Below are 23897 nucleotides of genomic sequence, written 5' to 3'. Positions count from 1 at the left end.
GCTTGCAGGTGGATGTTAATAGGTTAGTGAGTGGGTGGGCAAAAATCTGGCAGGTGGAGTATATGGGAAAATGGGAAGTAGCTCATTCTGGCAGGAAGAATGAAACAGCAGAATATTACTTCAATGGAGAACGACAGTGGAATTCCAAGATGTTCTCATTTTCTCCTACAAAATTCTTTTGTAGACGCACACAATCAAGAAAACTAATGGGGTGTCATCTTTTATTACTTTTATTTTCAGTTCTTGTCATAAAGATGTTATGCTTCAGTTATATGGGCCACCGGTGAGATCACATCTCCAAAACCATATGCAGTTTTGGTCTCCTTATTTAAGGATAAATATAAATGCATTTGTGCTGGTTCAGAGGAGATTTACGAGATTGATCCCTGGAATAGGTGGATTGTCTTATAAGGATGTCCTGGGCTTATTCCACTGGAGTTTAGAAGAAAGAAGGATAACTCCATTGAAGTCATACAGCAGAGTTTATACAGCACGGCAAGAGTCCCATCGGCCCATCATGTCTACACTGCTCATTATGCATCCACCAATTTTCATCTCATTTTCCAGCATTTGGCCTTGTATGCTAAGGCATTTCAAGTGTTAAGTATATAAGATCAAGAATGGTGTTGTCAAGATGGACACAGCAAGGATGTTTTCTCTTGTGGGACAGTCCAGGATTAAGGGCCACTGTTTCAAAATTTAATCTGAGTGCATGGGCAATCTAAACTATTCCTTTACAAAGTGATCTCCACTCAAAGTTTCTTAACCCTTACCTTCCCAATGCATAACTGTATAGCTTTCAACCAGCCAACTCAATTTTTCCATTGGTAAGGGACATGCAATATCAAAAGACCAATATTTCTCAAACCTCTGTTAGATTATCGCAAGTCTTGAGTGTGAATAAAGCTTTTATAGTTTTGTGCAAATTGATCTAAAGTTAGTAGGAAAAACAACACTTTACACCAAGATGCATTTCAAGTTGATAAAACTACATTCTCACAATTAAATATGTGTTTAATAAATTGAACTATGCACGAAAATTTTAGGAAAAAGAAATATTTGTACCTTTTCCTGAATCTCTTTTCATTTCCAACTAGAATAATGTGTTAATAAAAGTTCATTTTAGAATGATAATTTATCTTGGTAAAGAACAAAATGTCATTGAATTACTAATAGCTGTGTTGGTATTGTAGAACGGTGTTGTTAATGTAGCACACTCTCTCCACATAATAAATAGATCATTTCTGCAATGTCCAAGAGGAAAGTCTGCAATGTCCATTTCCAAGAAGACCCTCATAAGTCACTTGTGAAAAATGCAGCCTATTTCCAAAAGAACGTGTAATTCATTGTCACTGGTGTGATAATGTGAAAGCTGTGTAACAGTAATGTCTAATGGAGATTGTTTGACTTGTCAATATTCTTGAAATGGACATCCAAGGCCTTGCCAATAATCAGCGCAATCTTTAGTCTGCCAAGTCTCCCTCTTTATGTGCTGAAAAATGCTATTTATCTGGGCTGTAACAGTGGCTCTGTGAATCACCAACATTTGTTGAATATGAAAGTGCACAAGTTGCTTGTAAGCTCATCAGTAACACACTGTGGCAGTAATTAGTGTTTGATCTAGTGTTAGTGTCCGCTCCACAGACAGTCAGGCTGCATGGGAATGCAGATTGCTGTCTCTGACATAGAACACAACATATCTGATTTGCCATTCTTTGACGAAGGTCTTGCAGATACTTCCAAAGATTGCCCGAGAGCATTTATTGAGGTCGATGAAGTATGTTGTTTTACCTTAAAATCCCAGATAAATGCATGGTAATAGTTTGAATGAACAAGCTAGTGATTTAGCAGAAGCCTAAAGATTGGGACTAAGGCTCATCTGAGGGAGTTAGAGGACTGCAAATTTCAGTTCATTTTCCAGTTGGGGTTTGATACCACTATGCATGCTAAATAGCCATCTTCAAAGGTCGCTGGACTTAAAACACAAACTCTATTTTCTCTCCACAGATGCTGCCAGTCCTGCTGAGTTTCTCCAGAATTTTTTGTTTTGGTTCAGAAAAACCAATACCTGCAAATTCCCCTCTAAGCCACATGCCTTCCTGACTTGGAATGATGTTGCCATTTTTTCACTGTCACCGGATCAAACTTCTGGAACTGTTGCTGTAGCTCCACTGAAAGGACATTTGTGGTTCAATTGCGTCATCACCATCTTCTCTCAGGTGATTAGGAATAGGTAACAAATGCTGGCTTAGTCCATAATGCCTAAATCCCAGGAAAGCGTAAAAATCTGACTGGTGCTCAGCTAACTCTTATATTTAGCAAATGTAATTTAACGCACTGTCTTCCGATTTCTGTTCTGACCTTCTGAAAATAGTTTTGAGCCTGGATACAGCAATCTTCTAAGCATGGTACATTACTATCTTCTGAAAGGACAACACTCTCCAAGGCACATTACTTTGCCTGACACCCAACATGGGTTTGATATTTTCCCTGCCTTTAACGATGGGTTTTACTTTTTACACCCAGGATGAGTTTCTTTTCTTTCACAAATGCATCCATTCCTTCCTTTGTTCAATCTTTCCATATTCCCCATTTCTTTCTTCATCTCTTTCTCCATTCAGGATCTTTGCAAAGGTTGTATAATCTTTGGAAACATTTCTGAATTCACAATTATTGGTCCCCAGACAGTGTTGCTTCCCTTAAGAAAAAAATGCACGTCCTACATCTTAGCCACAAATATTTGATAAGAACATTAATTACTTTGGAAATTCAGTCACTTTTGTTATGTTGGCATAAAGTTGCAATGAATTTACACATAGAATCTTCTCACAAACAATGACCAAAACAAATTAACAGTTAATCTGTTGTCTGGTTGAGGGAGGAATATTTCCTTGTTGCACCTCAATCAGTACTAATGGATCAGTTGTACTCACTAATGACGCTTCAACAGAGCTATTGTAGTACAGTGGTAGTGTTCCTATTCTAAACCAGAAGATCAAAAGTCACATGACACTAAGTTATAGTCCCAACAGGTTCATTTGAAATCTCAAGCTTTCGGAAAGCTGCCCTTTCGTCAGGTCCACCCTCTGAGTAAAAAAAACCTATTCTCATCTTGGATCTAATTGTGCCCCTGGTTCTAAAATCTCCAACAAGGAGAAACAGCGTATCTGCATCTACCCTGTTTATTCCTTGAAGTATTTTGTAAGTTTCAATGAAATCAGCTTACATTCTTCCAAACTCTAGAGAATGAAGGCCCAGTTTGCCCAGTCTTGCTTCTCACCATCCTGGGTGTATGTCTGAACCTTTGTTGCATTCCTTTTATAATAATAAAATCTTTCCTGAGAGAAGGAAACCAGAACTGCACATAGTAATCCAGGTGTGTTCTAACTAAGCTCTTATACAATTAAAGCAAGAATTCATTACTCCTGTGATCAAATTCTCTTGCAATAAAGACTAACAATGTTCTAATAACTTGCTGCACCTCTATGTTAGCCTTCAGTGACTTATTGACAAGGACATCTAGGTCCCTTTATGCATCTATACTTTTCAATCTCTTCCTGTTTAAGAAATACTCTGCAAATCTGTTTCTTCTACCAATGTCAATCACCTCACATTTTTCCACATTATGTTCCATTTGCCATTCACTACGCCCGTCCAAATCCTCCAGCAGCCCATTTCACATCTCCCTCCAACATACAAAGCTGAATGGGAATGTTTCATTTACAGATTTTAATATACAGCAAACTTTGTTTTAATTGGGACCCTTTGAACCAGCACTCTTGACAAACTGGCAAAAAATTATAAAGCTCAAATAGCATGAAGTTTACTACAAAAATGATAAAAAGTTTACTGTATAACATTTGATCCCCAACGTCAAATCATTGACAACAAAAACAGAAATTGCTGGGTAAACTCAGCAGATCTGGCAGAGAAAGCTTTCTGCTCACAGATGCTGCCTGACCTGCTCCAATTTCCCAGCAAGTTCTGTTTTTGTTTCTGATTTCCAGCATCTGCAGTTCTTTGGTGTTCATTGTCTTTAGTAGATATTTCCAATCAACCTGTTCAGAAATATTATTAAAAACCTTTTGAAACTTGAACCTAGACCTCTTGGCTCAGAAGTAAAGACACTCTCCCACAAGAATCCTTTCCTTCTTTGGTTTTCAGTTGTTGTGCTGTCACTGTCACTATGTCCTTTTTGGCATCACTGGCTAAGCCATCCCTAATTGCACAGAGAGTAGGTAAGCACAAAAACAGCAGATTTCCCTCCCCAAAAGGACATTAGTGAATCAAGTGGGTTTATAATTGATGAGGATGGTTACAATCCAAATTTTTGTTGATTGCATTGAGGTAACACCAACTGCAATGGGATTTGAACCAATGTTCCCGATACACTATCCTAGTACATCTGGATTCCTAGCCCACTGATACCCACTGTGTCATCACAAGCTCACCTTCTATGGTTTTAAATCATTAATACATATTTCAAACAGCTGGACCCCAAGTACTGCTGCTTGGAGTAATCAACAACTTAATTAAATAATGTACATTAAGTTTGACTCAAATTTGTGTTAGCTGTAAGAAACTTTTAATTGTACTCATTTTGGAATTTAACATATCACTGCAAAAAAAGATTAAAGTCACCATGTAAAATATTTGATTGGATACACGCGTGTTTTTACTGCGGGTGGTTTAAAAAAAAGTCTCTGAAGTTGGTGGTGGCAAGGTGCTCTGCTGAGTGTGATAAGACCTCTGGGTACAGAGAGAAATCTTGAAATCACCCTAGTTCCAGAGGAACGTAGGGCGTCATACACAGAGATCTGGTGGTGATTTAACCTAAAGGTCACCAAGCCTCAAGCGAGAGGCGAGGTTGAGAAGTTGGATCTTGAATAGTAATCTGAAGGTGTCATACTGTAACGCAAATCAGCAGTCCAACCGGCCGAACTGACTGACAAAACCATTTTATTCCGTAATGATAATAATTAATGAGCGATTGCATTCTTGTCGCTTGTGATTACCTGAATCATTTAGCTAGATTACTTTTGGCGTAACTTTCCACTGGTTTAGTAAGATATAATTTTCCAAATAAACATTCCTCTTCTTGCAAGTGATATCCCTGTACTGAATTGTAACTGTGGAGACCCTGTATCTTTCCGGTCACATGCTCTTTACAGCAGGAAATCTTCCTGTTTCTGACATGACATCACAACGTACTCAGTGAATCGGAGATTACAAAGTTTAACATATTTTAAATCTGTTACACAAAATTGAGTTGGATGGCAACATTATCTTTAAATTTAGTAAACTTAGGAAAATTGCAAACAAATCGAGTCTTTCTAACACATTCCCAGCCCTTCAATATTCTCTGCGATAGCCCTTTTGCTAAGTAAGAAAAATAAAGTTCCTGCCCTCCTCTTAGAAGGAACACCAGCCTTTAACAATTTATATATATTGCAATAAAAATAAAACTGATCTCAAAATACACGCTTACCGCGAGGATTATAGATTGCCACACAATATTTCTTCAGAAATAACTTGGCGCGAGCCTTAACGAGTCTGAATAGCAATTGAAAGCAATACTTCAAATTTAAAAACACGGACTGTCTATTAAAGACTCAGCAACTTTTTAAAAAAGAAGTATTACTTTCAGTTGCTATCCAGAATTCTGCTGCCCGCGAGTGTCACAACTGGCAATTTCATCAGTCCATGAACAGGTTTGAGAAATGATCAACAACAAAAAAAAACAGAAATTGCTCGAAAAGCTCCATAAGTCTGGTGGCATATGTGCAGAGATATCAGTGTTAATGTTTGTCGTCCGGTGACCCTTCCTCAGAATGATCATTGTTTTTAGAGTGGGAGTGCTGCTGCCCTGAAAGGTTAAAAGGTACGTGGGAAGAAATTGCGCGACTGCGTCAGCCCACGCTGCAACATCTATGTAAGGAGTTAAAGTAACAATTGGGTGATCAGCTGACGCGGCGTCTTTGTTCTTTTGGAATCCTGATACATTCGGACAATGGAAGAGGGAATTCTCGCTACATTGAAGATTCTGATCATTGGGGAGAGTGGGGTGGGCAAGTCCAGGTAAGAGGCAATACACAACGTGTCAGTTTTTGGCTCCATACAATTCACTGGCGACTGGTCTAGCCACTCGACGTGGAAGGCTAGGAAGGCGTCAACCCGCCTGAACAATTATTACATTTTTAGGACTAAAAAAATCTCTATAATATTTTTAAAAAGGAAGTTAATAATCCAGCTGACTTACAGAAGTATATTTGATTTATGGTATTACCGTTGTTATATAACGTTTTTTTAGAGTCGGTTTGGGGTAATGGCTGCCTGGCGTGTTCGCGAAATGCTACGATTTGCCCAATTTTACTTGTTTATCCTGAATCAATTTAAATTCGAATTACCTTTTTGGAATCTGTGTCAGGAGAGTTGGAGGCATTGCCAAGGCGATTATGAGAATTCGAAACTTTTATGTTCCCAGCAAGAACAAGGGTGGGATTTTTGGTTTGCCCCCCCCCCCGCCGCTCGTCCAGAAACATAAGGTTTTTATTTTTTTGAAAAGAAAGGGCCTTTGACAGATTGAGAGAGCTTAAAGCTGAGAGAACTGCATAAAGAGAAGAAATGTAATTAGTAAATAAATTAAGAAACCAAAGAGATGGTGCCAAAACATGCTGAAGGCAAAATCAAAGAAAATCCCCAAGATGTTTTGCAAAGAGTGGGACAATTTATTTTCTTCACAATTTTTATAGGATGTGGGTGTCTCTGGCAATTTACCCATTCCCAATTGCCTTTGAACTGTCACCTATTTAAGAGGACAGTTAAGAATCAGTCATGTGATTCCAGAGTCACATGTAGACTGGACTGAGTGACTGTTTCAGTGCTGTCTGGTGTTCCCATAAGGATACAGAACAGTTCATCAACTTCACCAATATCATCTACCCTGACCTCAAGATCATCTGGACCATCTCCAACACTTCGCTTCCCTTCCTGGACCTGTCTGTCTCTGTCTGGCAAATAACAACACAGATGGATATCTATTTCAACCCCACCAACATCCATAGCTACCTTGACTACATCGCCTCCCACTCCCTCTCCTGTAAAAATGCGATCCCTTACTCCCAATTCTTCCATCTTCACCGTCTATGTTCCCAGGAGGAGCAATTCAACCAGGACATTCCAGATGTCCTTTTGTTTCAAGGACTGCAATTTCTCCTCCCACATGATCAACACCGCCCTCTATCACTTCACCTTTACTTCCCACACCTCCGTCCTCGAACCAACCCCCACAACTGCAACAAGGATAGAATCCTTTGGTCCTCGCATTCCACCCCAGGTATCTCCAGATACAGTGCATCATCGTCTGCCATTATTGACACCTACAGTCAGACCCCACCACAACTTTATTTCCCTCCCCGCCCCCCCCCACCTGCCATCTGCATTCCACAGAGACCATTCACTCTGTGACTCCTGCGTTAGGTTTGGAAAGGCAAGGACTGATTTGGGAAAGTCAACATGGTTTTGTGCGTGGGAAATCATGTCTCACAAATTTGATTGAGTTTTGAAAAGAAGTAATAAAGAAGATTGAGGGCAGAGCAGTAGATGTGATCTATATGGACTACAGTAAGGCGTTCGGCAAGGTTAGATCTCTTGGAATAGAGGGAGAACTAGCCATTTGGATACAGGACTGGCTCAAAGGTGGAAGACTGAGGGTGGTGGTGGAGGGTTGTTTTTCTAACTGCAGACCTGTGACCAGTGGAGTGCCACAAAGATCAGTGCTGGGCTCTCTACTTTTTTGTCATTTATATAAATGATTTGGATGCGAGCATAAGAGGTACAGTTACTAAGTTTGCAGATGACACCAAAATTGGAGTGTAGTGGACAACAAAGAGGGTTACCTCAGATTACAACAGGATCTAGACCAGATGGGCCAATGGGCTGAGAAGTGGCAATTTAATTCGGATAAATGCGAGGTGCTGCATTTTGGTAAAGCAAATCTTAGCAGGACTTATACACTTAATGGTAAGGTCCTAGAGAGTGTTGCTGAACAAAGAGACCTTGGCGTGCAGGTTCATAGCTCCTTGAAAGTGGAGTCGCAGGTAGATAGGATAGTGAAGAAGGCATTTGGTATGCTTTCCTTTATTGGTCAGAGTATTGAATACAGGAGATGGGAGGTCATGTTGTGGCTGTACGGGACATTGGTTAGGCCACTGTTGGAATATTGCGTGCAAATCTGGTCTCCTTCCTATCGGAAAGATGTTGTGAAACTTGAAATGGTTCAGAAAAGATTTACAAGGATGTTGCCAGGGTTGGAGGATGTGAGCTACAGGGAGAGGCTGAACAGGCTGGGGCTGTTTTCCCTGGAGCATCAGAGACTGAGGGGTGACCTTATAGAGGTTTACAAAATTATGAGAGGCATGGATAGGATAATTAGACAAAGTCTTTCTTTTCCCTGGGGTTGGGGAGTCCAGAACTAGCGGGCATAAGTTTAGAGTGAGAGGGGAAAGATATAAAAGAGACCTAAGGGGCAACATTTTCACGCAGAGGGTGGTATGTGTATGGAATGAGCTGCCAGAGGATGTGGTGGACGCTGGTACAATTGCAACATTAAAGAGGCATTTGGATGGGTATATGAATAGGAAGGGTTTGGAGGGATATGGGCAGGGTGCTGAGAGATGGGACTAGATTGGGTTGGGATATCTGGTTGGCATGGACGGGTTTGACCGAAGGGTCTGTTTCCATGCTGTACATCTCTATGACTCTGAGGTCCATGCCTGCCACTGATTCACCCTCTACACTTGGCACATTCCCTTGCTGTAACACGAGGTGAAAAACCTGTGCCCTCGCCTCTTCCCAGGACCCCCCCCCCCGGCCACTTCCTTCCAAGGCCCGAAAGGATCATTTCAAATCCAGCAGAGATTTTCCTGCCCATCCACCTTCACCTTATTTACTGCATCCATTGCTCTCACAGTGCTCTCTTCTACATCAGCGAGACTGAGTGCCAACTTGCACAGTGGTTCAGGGAATATCTCTGGTTCACACACACCAAACAACCCTGCCATCCTGTAGCCAACCACTTCAAAACCACTTGCCAACTGGAGGAAGAACACGTCATCTTTCACCCAGGACTCTACAACCACATGGCATCAACAATGACTTCAGTTTCCAAATCGCGCTCTCCCTCCTCCCCCCATTTCAGATCCAACCCTCCAACTCTGCACTGCCCTCTTGACCTGTCCTACCTGTCCATCTTCCTTCCCACCCATCTGCTCTGCCTTCCCCACTGACCTATCACAATTGCCTCCTTTCTGCATTTACCTATCGCCTTCCCATCTACCTCAGCCCCAGCCGCACCCTTACCCTCTTATTTATCTTTCAGCCCCCTTCCCCTCCACATTCCTGATAAAGGACTCATGTGCGAAACATCGACTCTCCTGCTCCTCGGATGCTGTCTGACCTGTTGTGCGTTTTCCAGTGCCACGCTTTTTGACTCTGACTGTCCAGTATCTGCAGTCATAGAGATGTACAGCATGGAAATAGACCCTTCGGTCGAACCCGTCCTTGCCGACCAGATATCCCAACCCAATCTAGTCCCACCTGCCAGTAGCCGGCCTGTTTCCCTCCAAGCCCTTCCTATTCATCTACCCATCCAAATGAATCTTAAATGTTGCAATTGTATCAGCCTTCACCACTTCCTCTGGCAGCTCATTCTATACATGTACCATCCTCTGTGTGAAGAAGTTGCCCCTTCGGTCTCTTTTGTATCTTTCCCCTCTCACCCTAAACCTATGCCTCTAACCCGACCCTAGGGAAAAAAATTTGTCTCACTTTCTTTTGGGTAAAGGTGAAGGGCATGAGTGAAACAGATGGATTTGTATAACAGTTACTAATATTTGTCAGTGAGACAAATTTATATAATTCAACATTTTATGAATTGATTTGAATTCCGCCAGCTGCCTTGGTGAGATTTTGGCTACTATTCCCAGAGTGTTTAGCCTTGATCTCAGGATTGTTAGGCCAATGACTTTACCACTATGTCATCACCTCCCTAGCTTGAGACCTCAACATGTACCTTTTATGTGGAGGAAGCCTCAGACATGGTTCTTTGTCGGTGTTTGGTGTCTCCTTCTCAGAAGAGGGGGTTGATGTTGACATTGTCGTTGACATCAGGAGTGTGAACTAATGGATGGGATATGCCCTAAGAAGAGGTGTTAGGGCCAATCAATGAGGCTAATGTGTTTAATGCAATCAATATAGATTTTAGCAAAACTTTTGACAAGACCCTGTGCGTCTGACTGGTCAGAAAACTAAGAGCTATGGAATCCAACAGCAAGTGACAAGTTGATTCTAGCATTGGTTTGAAGGAAAAAGGTTGCTGAATGCATCTTGCGACGGTTGTTTCTGATGTAGTTTGGCAGATGTAAGTACAGGCAGTCTTGTTTTTCACGCTACAGATTGGTGCTTGAGACTCATGTAGAGGATGCGATTTTAAAAATTTGCAGGCGATGCAAAAATGGGTGTGTGATTGTGAGGAAGATGGCTGCAAGTTGCTGAACAATTTCAATAGACTAGTCAGCTGGGCGAATGTGTCAACTGAAGTTCAGTCTGATGAAGTGAGAGAAGGCAAACTAAGCGAAGAAATAAACAATAAATGGATGAGTACTAAGAAGTGTAGAGAGACAGAGACCTTGGGAGTACACATTCATAATCCCTGAAGACAGCAGAAAAATGTAGATGAGGCAGTCAAGAAAAGTACATTTTTGTCCTCAGTGAAAGAAAAAGTACGCAATCTCCAGCAAGGATGCATGGTAGAAGTGTGTAAAACATGCGTTGGGCTATAACTCAGGTAGGAGTAGAGAGTGTGTTTGCTACCATGGTCCATCTAGGTTGCAAGAAGTCCTTTGTGAGTTATAGCAGTGTATCATGTAGATAGTAAGCATTACTGCTGTTGTGCACTGGTGTCGAAGGGAGTGAATGTTAAGGATGGGGTCAAGAGTGTGCTGCTGGAAAAACACAGCAGGCCAGGCAGCATCCGAGGAGCAGGAGAATTGACGTTTCAGGCAAAAACCCTTCATCAGGAATAAGCATTAAGGATGGGGTGTCAATCAAGTGGACTTGTTTGTCCTGGATGTTGTAAAGCTTCTTGTATTGTTGGTGTTGTAAGTGCAGGGTATTCCATGACAGTCCTGAAATGTGCCTTGTAGAATACAGACAGCTTGGAGATATAGATGAGTTATTCCCCACAAAATTCTTAACTCTGACTGGCTCACTCCTGTAGTCACAATACGTTATATGGATGGTCCAGTTCAGTTTCTGGTCAATGGTCACTCCCTGGATGTTGGGAGTGGGGAATTCAGGAATGGTTGGGTTTCCTTTTATTGGAGACAGCTGTTACCAGGCACTTTTTTTTTTAGCTCAAATGTTACTTGCCACTTGTTAGCCTAAGCTTGAATGTTGTCCATATCTTCCTCTCTATGAACAATCTTCAGGAATTGAGAATTCACCAATTGTGCTGAACATTGTGCAATCATCAGTGAGTAGTCCCACTTCATACCTTATTAAGAGGAATGGTTGAGCCTAGGATACTACTACCTCAAAAATGGAGAGCATATAATAATGTCTCTGAAGAGATTAATATTAAGAAAAATCCACTTTGAGGATTTCCTTCAGTGGTTTCCAGAGACTGTCATGAATTACTTTCAAATTCATTCAAATTGCTGTCTCTGGGTCCTCCTCTTGCCTACACCCCTGGGTGCTGCTAACTTTCCAACTTGGGGTCTTCCTCTTCCTCTCTCCTTTATGACCAAAACAAAACAATTTTGCACCAAAGTCTTAATTCATTTGTCCAGACAGATCCTCTAGCTATCAATCACCTTCACCTCCCACCAATGTAATTTGCAATTATCTTCCATTGTAGAAGCATTCTATCATCATGGACTGCAGTGGTTCAAGAAGGCAGCTCGCCACCACCTCAAGGGCAATTAGGGACGGACAATAAATGCTGGCCAGCCAGTGACAGTCACGTCCCACAAGTGAATAAAGCAAAAAATAAGCCATGTTTTTGTGGAAGTGGGTCAAGTGTGGCATAAACTTCCTGAGGAAGTGGTGGATGTGGCTATAATTACAATATTTAAAAAGGATAAGTATATGAATAGGAAAGATTTGGAAGGATATGGGCCAGGACCAGGCAGGTGGGACTAGTTTAGTTTGAGATTATGTTTGGCATGGATTTGTTGAATCAAAAGGTCTGTTTCCATGCTGTATGACTCTGAGAGTTATTGTTTTTGAATCTGAAGACACTTGCCATTTACCCTTAGTCTTCGCCACTGCTGGCAACTTCCCTAAATCTCTAAAATGACAGGTACAACAACAAATCAAAAAGATGATTGGAATGTTTGTCTTTGTTGTCAGAGTGTAGGATATAAAGGGAAGATAGTTTTGCTGTAATTATCCAAAGCTGTGATTAGACCACATCTGGAATATTGTGTATAGCTATGAGCAGCACAGTTTGGAAGGGACTATGATGTGGAGGAGCCAGTGTTGGACTGGGGTGGACAAAGTTTACAAATCCCACAACACCAGGTTATAGTCCAACAGGTTTATTTGGAGGCACTAGCTTTCGAAGTGCTGCTCCTTCATCAAGTGGTTGTGAAGCAGGACCATAAGATACAGAATTTTATAGATTAGTCTCATTGCAAGTAAAATTATATATTTAACAAATCTAGATTGTTGTTAAGTTTTTCATCTTTTAGAATGGGTTGCAAGTTTTGGTTTATTAATATGTAAATCCCAGAACTACTTTTAAGTCACATTCCTGAGATAATTTAAGGTTTTATTTTTAAAAAAAGTGACATCTCGGCTCAGACAATGCTTTCAAGGTATGGAATCAGAGTCTGTCTGAATCCCAATTTTGAGTCAGACTGGTTCTATTTCAAAGTGGAATTTACAAAATATTAAATGGATTGAATGTCTGCATTGACTGCCTCCAGGTTATACCTTTAACGCATTGTCACCTTTAAACACCCTTAATGCATTATCTGAGCTGAGACGTCACTTTTTTTACATGTGTAAAACCGTAAGTTATTTTGAGAATATGTCTTAAAAGAAGCTCTGGGAGTTACATATTCATGATCTGAAACCTGTAACCCATTCTAAAAGATGATAGACTTAACAGCGATCTAGGTTTGTTAAACATATCATTTTACTTGCATGACACTGTAATGTTTTGCTATAAATTCTGTGTCTTATGGTCCTGCTTCACAACCACCTGACGAAGGAGTAGTGCTCCGAAAGCTAGTGCCTCCAAATAAACCTGTTGGACTACATCCTGGTGTCATGTGATTTCTGACTGGGAAGGGACCAGAGAGGCCTTGGAAGTTGTGCAATGTAAATTTGTTAGCAAGGAGAAACTATAAACTAGGCTTCCAGTTCCAACAATTATAAGGTCAGAGACACTTCAATTAATTTTTTGTTATTTTGTTTGAAGGAATGGATTAAATAGAAGCAGGGAGATTTATTTTTGACCGGGTCTGCAGTCTGAGTCAAGGAGACATGATCTCAAAATCTGAGCCAGAGAGAAGTTATGAATAAAACACGGAATTCTGGATGCTGGAAATCTGAAACATAAACTGAACTTTCTCGAGAAACTCTGAAGAAGGGTCACTAGATTTGAAAGGTCAACTCTGTTTTCTCTCCACAGATGCAGTCAGATCTGCTGAGTTTCTCCAACTATTTCTGTTTTTGTTTGAGATGATATGAAATTGTATTGTAACTGAGATTGTATTTCTTGAGACAATGGGTGGTAGACCAGTAGAATCTCTCAGAAATGAATAAATGCTAGCTAAGTTACTAATTGTAAATTCAAGTTTAGATTTTTGCTAGTGATTTGGTATATCAGGATCTGGAACCAAGGCAGCTAGATGGGAGTTAAGATATACGTCATCATGATCTCGCTGCATGCGTAACAGGAATGTGGGCATAAATGCCTTCAGAATTCTCAATCGTTTCTTCACAGATGCAACTCCACATCACTAACAACTTTTCCATTACTTTGTCTTGCCTCTTTGACAAAGTACATGCTACTTAAAAATGTCTCGATAGAAAATGAAATTATTATTATGAAATGCAACAAATACCATCGTGTTTGCTCTCATCTCATGGAATATAGGGAGAACTAGCCATTTGGATACAGAACTGGCTCAAAGGTAGAAGACAGAGGGTGCTGGTGGAGGGTTGTTTTTCAGACTGGAGGCCTGTGACCAGTGGAGTGCCACCTGGATCAGTGCTGGGTCCTCAACTTTATGACATTTACATAAATGATTTGGGTGCGACCTTAAGAGATACAGTTAGTAAGTTTGCAGATGATGCCAAAATTGGAGGTGTAGTGGACAGTGAAGACGCTTGTCTCTGATTACAACAGGATCTTGACCAGATGGGCCAATGAGCTGAGAAGTGGCAGATGGAGTTTAATTCAGAAAAATGTGAGATGCTGCATTTTGAAAAGCAAATCTTAGCAGGACATATACACTTAATGGTAAGGTCCTAGAGAGTGTTGCTGAACAAAGAGACCTTGGAGTGCAGGTTCATAGCTCCTTGAAAGTGGAGTCGCAGGTAGATAGGATAGTGAAGAAGGTGTTTGGTATGCTTTCTTTTATTAGCCAGAGTACTGAGTACAGGAGTTGGGAAGTCATGTTGCGGCTGTATAGGACATTGGTTAGGCCACTGTTGGAATATTGTGCGCAATTCTGGTCTTCTTCCTATTGGAAAGATGTTGTGAAACATGAAAGGGTTCAGAAAAGATTTACAAGGATGTTGCCAGGGCTGGAGCTATAGGGAGAGGCTGAACAGGCTGGGGCTGTTTTCCCTGGAGCGTCAGAAGCTGAGGGGTGACCTTTTCTAGAGGTTTACAAAATTCTGAGGGGCATGGTTAAGGTAAATAGGCAAAGTCTTTTCCCCAGGGGTTGGGAAGTCCATAACCAGAGGGCATAGGTTTAGGGGGGAGAGAGGAAAGATATAAAAGAGACCTACGGGGCAACTTTCTCAGACAGGGTGGTATGTGTATGGAATGAGCTGCCAGAGGATGTGGTGAAGGCTGGTACAATTGCAACATTTTAAGAGGCATTTAGATGGGTATATGAATTGGAAGGGTTTGGAGGGATATGGGCCAGGTGCTGGTAGGTAGGACGAGATTGGGTTGGGATATCTGGTCGGCATGGACGGATTGGACCGAAGGGTCTGTTCCATGCTGTACATCTCTATGACTCTATTTCATTGTTCTCTATTTTAAAGAAGCTCTACCTGGATGAGCCAACCAGACCTATTCTCTAATCTGGAAGAAAGAGTATGGTTTGGAGAATGGGGAGAGGGGGGTATATGTGAAAATAAATCCTACCCTCGCCGAACAACTGGTTTTCTTTCAGTTTCCTAAATAAGCTTGTGGTAGCTGAAGTATTATAGTGAACTCTGTCTGAATATTGTGTTGAAATCCGCAGTGGTAAATTATGAAACTGGACTTGACAAATCTGGTACTTCATGTGTATCGAGGGAAAAGAAAATGACCATAAAAAGTGGTTTTGTAATTTTAGCAACCCTGCAAGTTCAGGAATGAATATGCCACTCCTACTTAGTTTGGCCGACATACAATTCTCCTTCCACACTCCGAGGTTGACCAAGTGTGGTCAGTAAACGGGAACAATAACTAATTCTATCCTATATTTCTGTTTACATGTGAAGGGCCAACAGAAAAATAAACATGTTGTCAGGAATCCAAAGTAACAATAGTTTAAAGTTGTAGAAATGAATCTGGTATCTTCAAAGAACTAAGTGATGTGTAACATTGAAATTACTGAAATTCTTAACTTGACAGAATCCCAGACAAGGAGCATTTGTTTAGGTTGTAACTTTTGATTTCCATGGAGCTATTTTTAGCATCTTGCTTTGCACTATACCAAAGAGCATCTAATATTTATTTCCTAAAAAATGTTGCCAGTCTCACATTGTTTCTGCACACTTTGTATCTAAACAGGGACAGGATGTGCTGTTCCAGATTAAACACTGGTTGGAGTGCAACTGTCAAACAACATTTTTAACTCCAAGTACAGAATTTGTGCACAGTATTTGGTGAGCAAGTGCATAGAATACTAGGATTTATACCGTTGAAATGTAATGTTAACTTGGATTTTGCACTAATTTAATTTTTTTTTCAAAAAAACTCAAGTCAAAGGAAGAATTGAACAAATGCTCATAATGGATGTTGAAGGCAACTATAGCAACAAACTTGTTTTGTGAAATTGATTCTAGTAAGTGCCCAGTGCATGAAGTGCTCAGATCTGTTAAAGGGTGGCAGTGGAAAGTGAGCATCTTCCATTAATTTATTGGCTCTTTTGGTCAATGGATCTAATCTGCATTTAAAGCTCTGGTATATTTTCCAAGTTGACCCCTCTGATTCAGTGGTAACACTCTCTCACTTCCAAGTCACAGAGCACAGGGTCAAATTCCGTTTTAAAGACTTGAACATACATTTCAGTGCGTTGTGCAGGGACAGCCGAACTATCAGCTGCATTCCTTGACTGGATGTTAAACTGATGTTTTGTCTTCATTTACATGCATAAATGCATATAAAAGGCTTTCAAACACTCCCCTCAAAAAAAAGTGCTCAATAATTCCCCAGGGTCCTGGCCAATAATGAATGCTCAGCTATCAGGTTAATTATCTCTGCCTTTTATGGGACTCACCCAAATGCTAAAGCTGTGGTAACAAGTTGTGAATTCAGCTTGATGCCAGCTGGGTAACAGTAGATTTGCATCAATTGGGCCAGGATCCTTGAGTAGAATAAAGGGAAGACAGCCAGGACTCTGCCACATGGTGCGATGCACTCCACACAATTGAATAGCCCATACCTTCTCAGCTTGTATAGAAAGATCAGTGGCTATGGAACTGTACAGCAAAAGAATTAGTGCATTCAGGAAGGAATACATGAAAGATGTAATTAAAAAGGGGAATGTTGAATTTTCACTTTATCTGATCCTTTTTGCTGACATATTCTTGAATTTCACTTTGTGCAAGTGGTTCATTAAGCCTTCCATTTTCTCGGGAGCATCTGGTTGATATGAACATTGTCCAGGGATTCCCAGCATTCCACTCTTACTTCTGAAATACTGTATTGCACGTTTTAGTAAGTTGTTCGATGATTGTGGAGACTTTATTACGTTGCGATTCAATGATGGGCAAAACAAACATGGGCAATCTTTCGGTTGGCCTAGGGATCTATAAGGTGTTGTCTCAGGTACAACATTCCTCATCTGAAACCTGCATATTAGTCGATGTAAAGGATAGGTTTATACTAGATCTGCAGTAAAGTTGAAGGGGATCCTACCTGTGCTAATTCTTTGTAGGGCATTTGATGTAGTGTCCCATGTGACAGCATGATAAAGCCAGTAGGGTACCTAGCCAAATCTGGTGCATATTCTGGTTCTAAGAATCATATAAAGGTAGATGTAACAACTGTGAAAGAGTGGCAAGATTGTTCACTGTTGCACATTCTCTTTTGAATATATTCATTGTCGGCTGTAGCCTTAGATTGTTGGCTTCAAGTATTTCTGGAAGTGTTATTTTCTCAGTCAGTGATTACTGTGGTGTACTTTTTTTTAGTATTATTTTCTTTCTGACTGTGCTGTGTTGTGATGTTAGGGTCATGTGTGGTTAAAGATGCAGATTGGCAAATAGTGAAGTTAACCACCTAATTATGAGCTCATGTCTTGGGAGGAGGTCCTTTATTGGGTTATGTCTCATAGTCAGTACACCTTTTGAGACATGTTCATGATATCATTATTGTATCATTTGTGCATGGTACGAAGGTCCAAGACTCCAACTTGTCATGCTTCAAGTGATCAGAGTCATGCTATTAGAAGCATAGTATAATATTAACTCAGATACTTGTACATGTGAATTTGCAGTTATCTGTGATAAATATCTGGCGAATCTTTCAACAGACCATGCAATCCACGCCGAGTTTCTTTGTAGCACTGGATAACATAGGCATTGCCTCATCGGGAATGTACTTTGCTGGGGAAAGAATCCACATTTGTCCCTAATGTCCACCCAGTGAGAGCCCAAACCTTTGATATCCGTTGCTTGGCCATAAACGGGTGACTCTCTCCTGTGGAGAGATATAATCTCAAGGTGACAAAGCAGGTGATGTGCACAAGAAACTCATCCTTGCATGCTTTCACTTTAATATCTGATTCTTCCAGTTTTGCAGTATTCCAAAGCATAACTTTAATGTTTGACCAGCTAGCCTGACTTGCAGCACCAACCTGCCCTAGCTTCCACTGATGATTCCATTTTTTGCAGTGACAGTTCTTGAAGGCATTGCTCCAATCAATGCAGCGGTCTGACTTAGACAAAAGCAGTTGTTCAAAGCTGTGCAATTTATAACTAAGTTTCCACCTATGCCCAGTTCTACTTGTGGGAATAGCACTGGTAGGTGGAGGTCTCCAAACATTGACTTCCAGAGGTAATTGGGATATGTTTTTATAGAATCACAGCAAGGTCAGAGAGTTGTGTAGTTTGATTTTTGAAATTGGTGCTTAAGTGTGCTACTGGTTTTAAAAGAAATTGCAGCAATACTTTTTTTATATATACAGAACTAAAAATCTCTTTTTTTTTATATTTTAGCCTTCTACTAAGGTTCACAGATGACACATTTGACTCTGAAATTGGCTCAACCATTGGTGAGGTTAAACTTTTTTTTACAGATTCTATAATATCTGAGGATGTTGAAAAATCACATTTTTCCATGTGCATGTATTGATTTGATTCTTTGTAAACTTTTCTTTTAGGGGTTGACTTTAAAGTGAAAACCATGAAGTTTAATGACAACAGTATTAAGCTTGCAATCTGGGTAAGTCCACAGCTTGCAAACAGTGGCTAGCATGTTGAATTAAGGCTGAATGTAATGCTTGGTTTTTGAATTCTTTACTTTTCAAATCTTTGAAACACATGCCAATGGCCTATTATCTCCCGTTATTTTTAGACAGTGGAATGTGGAGTGGAAGGAAACTTCAGATGATAAATAATATTTATAGATTAAAGTGGACACATTTTTTTAAATTCTGTTGTGGGATGTGGGTGTCACTGGCTGGCCAGCATTTATCTCTAGTTGCTGTTGAGAAGGTGATTGTGAGCTGCTTTATTGAACTCTGCAGTCCATGTGCTGTAGGTAGAGCCGCAGTACTGATAGGGAATTCCAGGATTTTGACCCAGCAAGGGTGAAGGAATGACAAAATATTTCCAAGTCAAGTGGTGAGTGGCTTGGAGGGAACTTGCAAGGGTGGTTTCCCATGTGTCTGCTGGCCTTATCCTTCTAGATAGAAGTGATTGGTCTAAGGATCTTGGAATTTCTAAAGTGCATCTTGTAGATAGTACACACTGCTGCGACTGAGCCTTGGTGGTGGAAGGCGTAGTTGCCTGTGGACTTGGGGTCAGGCAAACAGGCTGCTTTGTCCAGGATGGACAACTCGGGTTTCATGCGTGTCATTGGAGCTGAACACATCCAGGCAAGTAGGGAGTATTCTGTCACATTGCTGACCTGTGCCTTGTTGATGATAGACAGGCTTTGGGCAGTCAGAAAGTGAGCCTTTGACCTGCCATTATAGCCACTGCGTTTATATAGTGAGTCCAGTTGAGTTTCAGTTAGTGGTAACCTCCAGGATATTGAGGGTAATGGGTTTCAGTTATGGTAATGCCATCAGATGTTAAGCAGCATTGGTTAAATTATCTCTAATTGGAGATGATGATTGCCTGAAGTTTGTGCGGTACAAATGTTACTTACCAGTTTATAAGCTTGAGCCTGAATATTATCCAAGCCTGTCTGCATTTGAATTGAGGAGTTGTAAACGATGTTCACCATGATGGAATCTTTGGTGAATGTCCCACTTCTGAAGTTATGATGGATGGAAGATCACTGAGGTAGTTGAAGATGGTTCGGCCCAGGACACTGCACTGAGGAATTCCTGCAGCAATGTTTTAGAGCTGAGATGAATGACCTTCTTCAACCATTACCGTCTTCTGATGTGCCAGATTTGACTCCAACCAGTGGAGAGTTTGTCTCTGATTCCTGTTGATTCCACTTTTACTAGGGCTCCGTGATGACATACTCGGTCGAATGTGGCTATGACATCAAGGGCTGTCACTCTCCCCTCTGGGATGCAGTGCTTCTATCATCTTTGAATAAAGACTGTAATGAGGTCAGGAGCTGAGTGGCCCTAGCAGAACTCAAACTGGGGACCACTGAGCAGCTGCTGTTTGATTGCACAATTGATGACCCCTTCCATCACTTTACTGATTGGGGGGTAATTGGCCAGATTGGATTTGTCATGTTTCTTGTGTACAGGATGCACCTGGGCAATTTTCCACATTTTCAGGTAGATGCCAGTGTTGTAATTATACTGGATCAGCTTGGCTAGGGGCAGCACGCTCTGGAGCACACATTTTCTGTACGGTTGTGAAACTGATGTCAGGGCTCATATCCTTTGCACTAACCAATGCTTTCTTCAGGACTTGATGTCATGTGGAATTAAATTGGCTAAAGATAATTGTGAATGCTTCAGCCTTATTGTTTGTACTGATGTGCTGGACTCTTCCATCACTGAGGATGGGGAATGTTGTGGAACCATCTCCACCAGCATGTTCTTTTAATTGTCCACCACCACTCTTGACTGGAGCTTAAATCTGATCTGTTGGTTGTGGGGATTGCTTAGCTCTGTCTAATCACTTGCTGCTAATGATGTTTGGCATGCAAATAGTACTGTTTGGTAGATTTAAAAGGGATCTAAGGAGAAGATTTTTCATGCAGAGTGGTGCATGGATGGAATGAGCTGCCAGAGGAAGTGGTGGAGGCTGGTACAATTGCAACATTTAAAAGGCATCTGGATGGGTACATGGATAGGAAGGGTTTAGAAGGATATGGACCATGTGCTGGTAAATAGGATATCTGGTCAGCATGGACGAGATGGACTGCAGTGTCTGTTTTCTTACTGTACATCTGACTCTTGAGTTGTTATAGCTATTTAGATTACTTACAGTGTGGAAACAGGACCTTCGGCCCAACAAGTCCACACCGACCCGCCGAAGCGCAACCCACCCATACCCCTACATTTACCCCTTACCTAACACTATTGGCAATTTAGCATGGCCAATTCACCTGACCGCACATCTTTGGACTGTGGGAGGAAACCGGAGCACCCGGAGGGACCCACGTAGACACTGGGAGAACGTGCAAACTCCACACAGTCAGTCGCCTGAGTCGGGAATTGAACCCGGGTCTCAGGCGCTGTGAGGCAGCAGTGCTAACCACTGTGCCACCGTGCCGCCCACTTTGCCTGGTGCTGCTCCTGGAATGGCCTCTTGCACACTCCATTGGAAAGTTTACTTTTTGTTCTATTACTTCTGAATAAGCCATTTCGGGTTCGGCTCGGTTCAGAATTGTAGCACCAATCTAGCCTTTGTCGTTTGTGATTGTGAAGGAAATTAAGCCACATCTCTGTTTCTATCTGACCGGAAGATGGAGAAATGTGGTGAAATCAACCAGAAGGATGTGATCATCTCTGCTACTTTAGGTGATGAAATAAGCAATATTCTGGTAGCTAATCATGATCTTACAAGAAGTTTGCACTGCAAAGGATAGCGTCCTTACCTCTGGACCAGAAGGTCTGGGTTCTGTTCCCCTGCCAAGACTTGTTAACTGCAGAAGGACTGGTTCAATGGACTGACAATCAGTCTGGGTGTCCTTCGATCATCCCACTTTTGCCGAAAAGGGAAAAAACAAAGGTGCTTATTTTTAAAAAATGTATGCTAAATGTCAAAATCGTGGAACCTTTTCATCCAATTTAGTTTCTCCTTAATCTTTCAAGAATCAAACTCTCAGGCTTATCTCTGTAAGCTTACTTTCCTGATTTCTGACTCTCTCACTCTCTGTTGCCCATTAATAAGGTCCAGAATGGTCCTAATTTGTGAAAATGACATTATCCCCAGGCTTGAATGATCTCAGACCAATGTATTCTCCACATTTAACTTCAAATGTTTGAATATGTTGAAAATCCCACGTGTTCGTCTTAACATTTAAAACGTATCTCAATGCTGTAAAGAGTACCTTAAAGATTTTGAGAGAGTCGTTTTGATAGAAGAATGATCTTGGATTAATCAGGACCATTATTGAACGATGCCCTTCTGCCAACATGCTCTATCCATATCTTTGCTTTATTGTAATTGTTGTTCATTTGCATTGCAGGTTCCTTCAGCCTTACTTTTCAGATTTTATTTTTGCTTTGATAGGACACGGCTGGACAGGAGCGATTCCGGACATTAACACCAAGTTATTACAGAGGTGCTCAAGGTGTTATTTTGGGTAAGGAGTTTATTGAATCGGAGATTGTGTGTCATTCACAATCCTTCTCTCTTGCAAGATCGGCATGAATGTACAAACCTCTGTGATGTTGCAACAGAGTTGACCAAAAAAATGTTTTGGAACTGAAATGAGCCATTTGTGAAGTGGTTATTGTGCAACATTTAGTTCAGTGGGCTAATTCCAGCATGTGTTGTTAGTACAGTTTCTGCTTTAAGTTTATGGAGAAGACTCATATACAATATAATTAGAGGTCACCATAAAAGCCTTGTTTTTTCACCTTCTATGGTGGATTAAACTTGATACTGGTTGTCTCTCTCAGAACAGCCTGTGGTGCTCAGGAACCATGAAGACGTTAACTTTCGCTTCAGTACACGAGTATTAACCAAGTGTGTTGCATGGTCTAAATTACTTTCTCCAGTTTAGATTGATCTCTAAGTTAAAAACTGCTGTACGGAGCTTCCCAGATTGTTGGGACTTTGTGTTCTGAGCAAGTATTCCTTTGTAGCCAGTCTTAAGCTCTAGTTAACCTTACCGAGTGGACTGAGAAAGAGTGCTGATGTTTTTTTTTTGTTTGCGAGTGTGCCTATTGGTTGACCTTGAACTATCTGGTATTGTGGTTGCTGGTAGCTCCAACATGATACCATTTGTAAATAGAATATACTGGACAGAATTGGATGAATCAGTCTGACAAATAAAACTCTCATATGAAGAATTTAGATATGTTCTTGCAATGTTGAGGCATACATATGGAGCTAGATTAGTTATGTGATTGCTTTTGACCAGCAAAGAGTCTTTCACTATGCTGTACATCTCTGACTCTGACTCTGTGCTCTGCTTGAACTTTCTTTTATCCTTTTCATCTTTGATTCTATCAGTTCAACCTGCTATTCTCATTCTCCCAAATGCATGTCTTGTCTCTATAGATGCACCTGTTAGAGTCATAGAGATGTACAGCATGGAAACAGACCCTTTGGTCCATCACGTTCATGCTGACCAGATATCCTAATCCAATCTAGTCCCACCTGCCAGTACCCAGCCCATATCCTTCCAAACCCTTCCTATTCATATACCCTCCAAATGCCTCTTTAATGTTGCAATTGTACCAGCCTCCACCACATCCTCTGGCAGCTCATTCCATAAACGTACCACGCTCTGCGTGAAAATGTTGCCCCTTAGGTCTCTTTTTATATCTTTCCCCTATCGCCCTAAACCTATGCCTTCTAGTTCTACACTCCCCCACCCCTGGGGAAAAGACTTTGTCTATTTATCCTAGCCATGCCCCTCATAATTTTGTCAACCTCTATAAAGGTCACCCCTCAGCCTCTGACGCTCCAGGGAAAACAGCCCCAGCCTGTTCAGCCTCTGCCTATAGCTCAAATCCTCCAACCCTGGCGACATCCTTGTAAATATTTTCTGAACCCTTTCAAGTTTCATAACATCTTTCTGATAGGAAGGAGACCAGAATTGCATGCAATATTCCAACAGTGGCCTA

At 41.1% G+C, this 23897-nt stretch overlaps 2 protein-coding genes across 3 annotated transcripts in view; one reads left to right on the top strand and one right to left on the bottom strand.

Annotated features, from left to right (window-relative positions):
- The window catches only part of dusp3a (dual specificity phosphatase 3a), a 42847-nt gene extending 37270 nt beyond the window's left edge, over positions 1–5577 (bottom strand). The window contains exon 1 of one of the 2 annotated variants that reach the window (XM_060849000.1): positions 5489–5577. The gene's annotated coding sequence lies outside the window, so the exon portion shown is untranslated. Of the gene's footprint in view, positions 1–5015; positions 5100–5488 lie in introns of those variants that run through there. The other variant, XM_060849002.1, reaches the window with a different exon arrangement.
- Positions 5578–5915: 338 nt separating this feature from the next.
- The window catches only part of LOC132830994 (ras-related protein Rab-18-like), a 29074-nt gene continuing 11092 nt past the window's right edge, over positions 5916–23897 (top strand). Inside the window, exons 1-4 of the mRNA XM_060848999.1 lie at positions 5916–6078; positions 18676–18731; positions 18840–18901; positions 22333–22405. Coding sequence (XP_060704982.1) covers positions 6011–6078; positions 18676–18731; positions 18840–18901; positions 22333–22405 — 259 coding nt within the window. The 5' untranslated portion in view covers positions 5916–6010. The remainder of the gene's footprint in view (positions 6079–18675; positions 18732–18839; positions 18902–22332; positions 22406–23897) is intronic.

The sequence above is a fragment of the Hemiscyllium ocellatum genome, chromosome 32 (genome assembly GCF_020745735.1).
Source record: "Hemiscyllium ocellatum isolate sHemOce1 chromosome 32, sHemOce1.pat.X.cur, whole genome shotgun sequence".
Taxonomy (NCBI): Eukaryota; Metazoa; Chordata; class Chondrichthyes; order Orectolobiformes; family Hemiscylliidae; genus Hemiscyllium; species Hemiscyllium ocellatum.
Note: the sequence above shows the minus strand (reverse complement) of the source record. Positions and strands in the feature narration are given on the sequence as shown.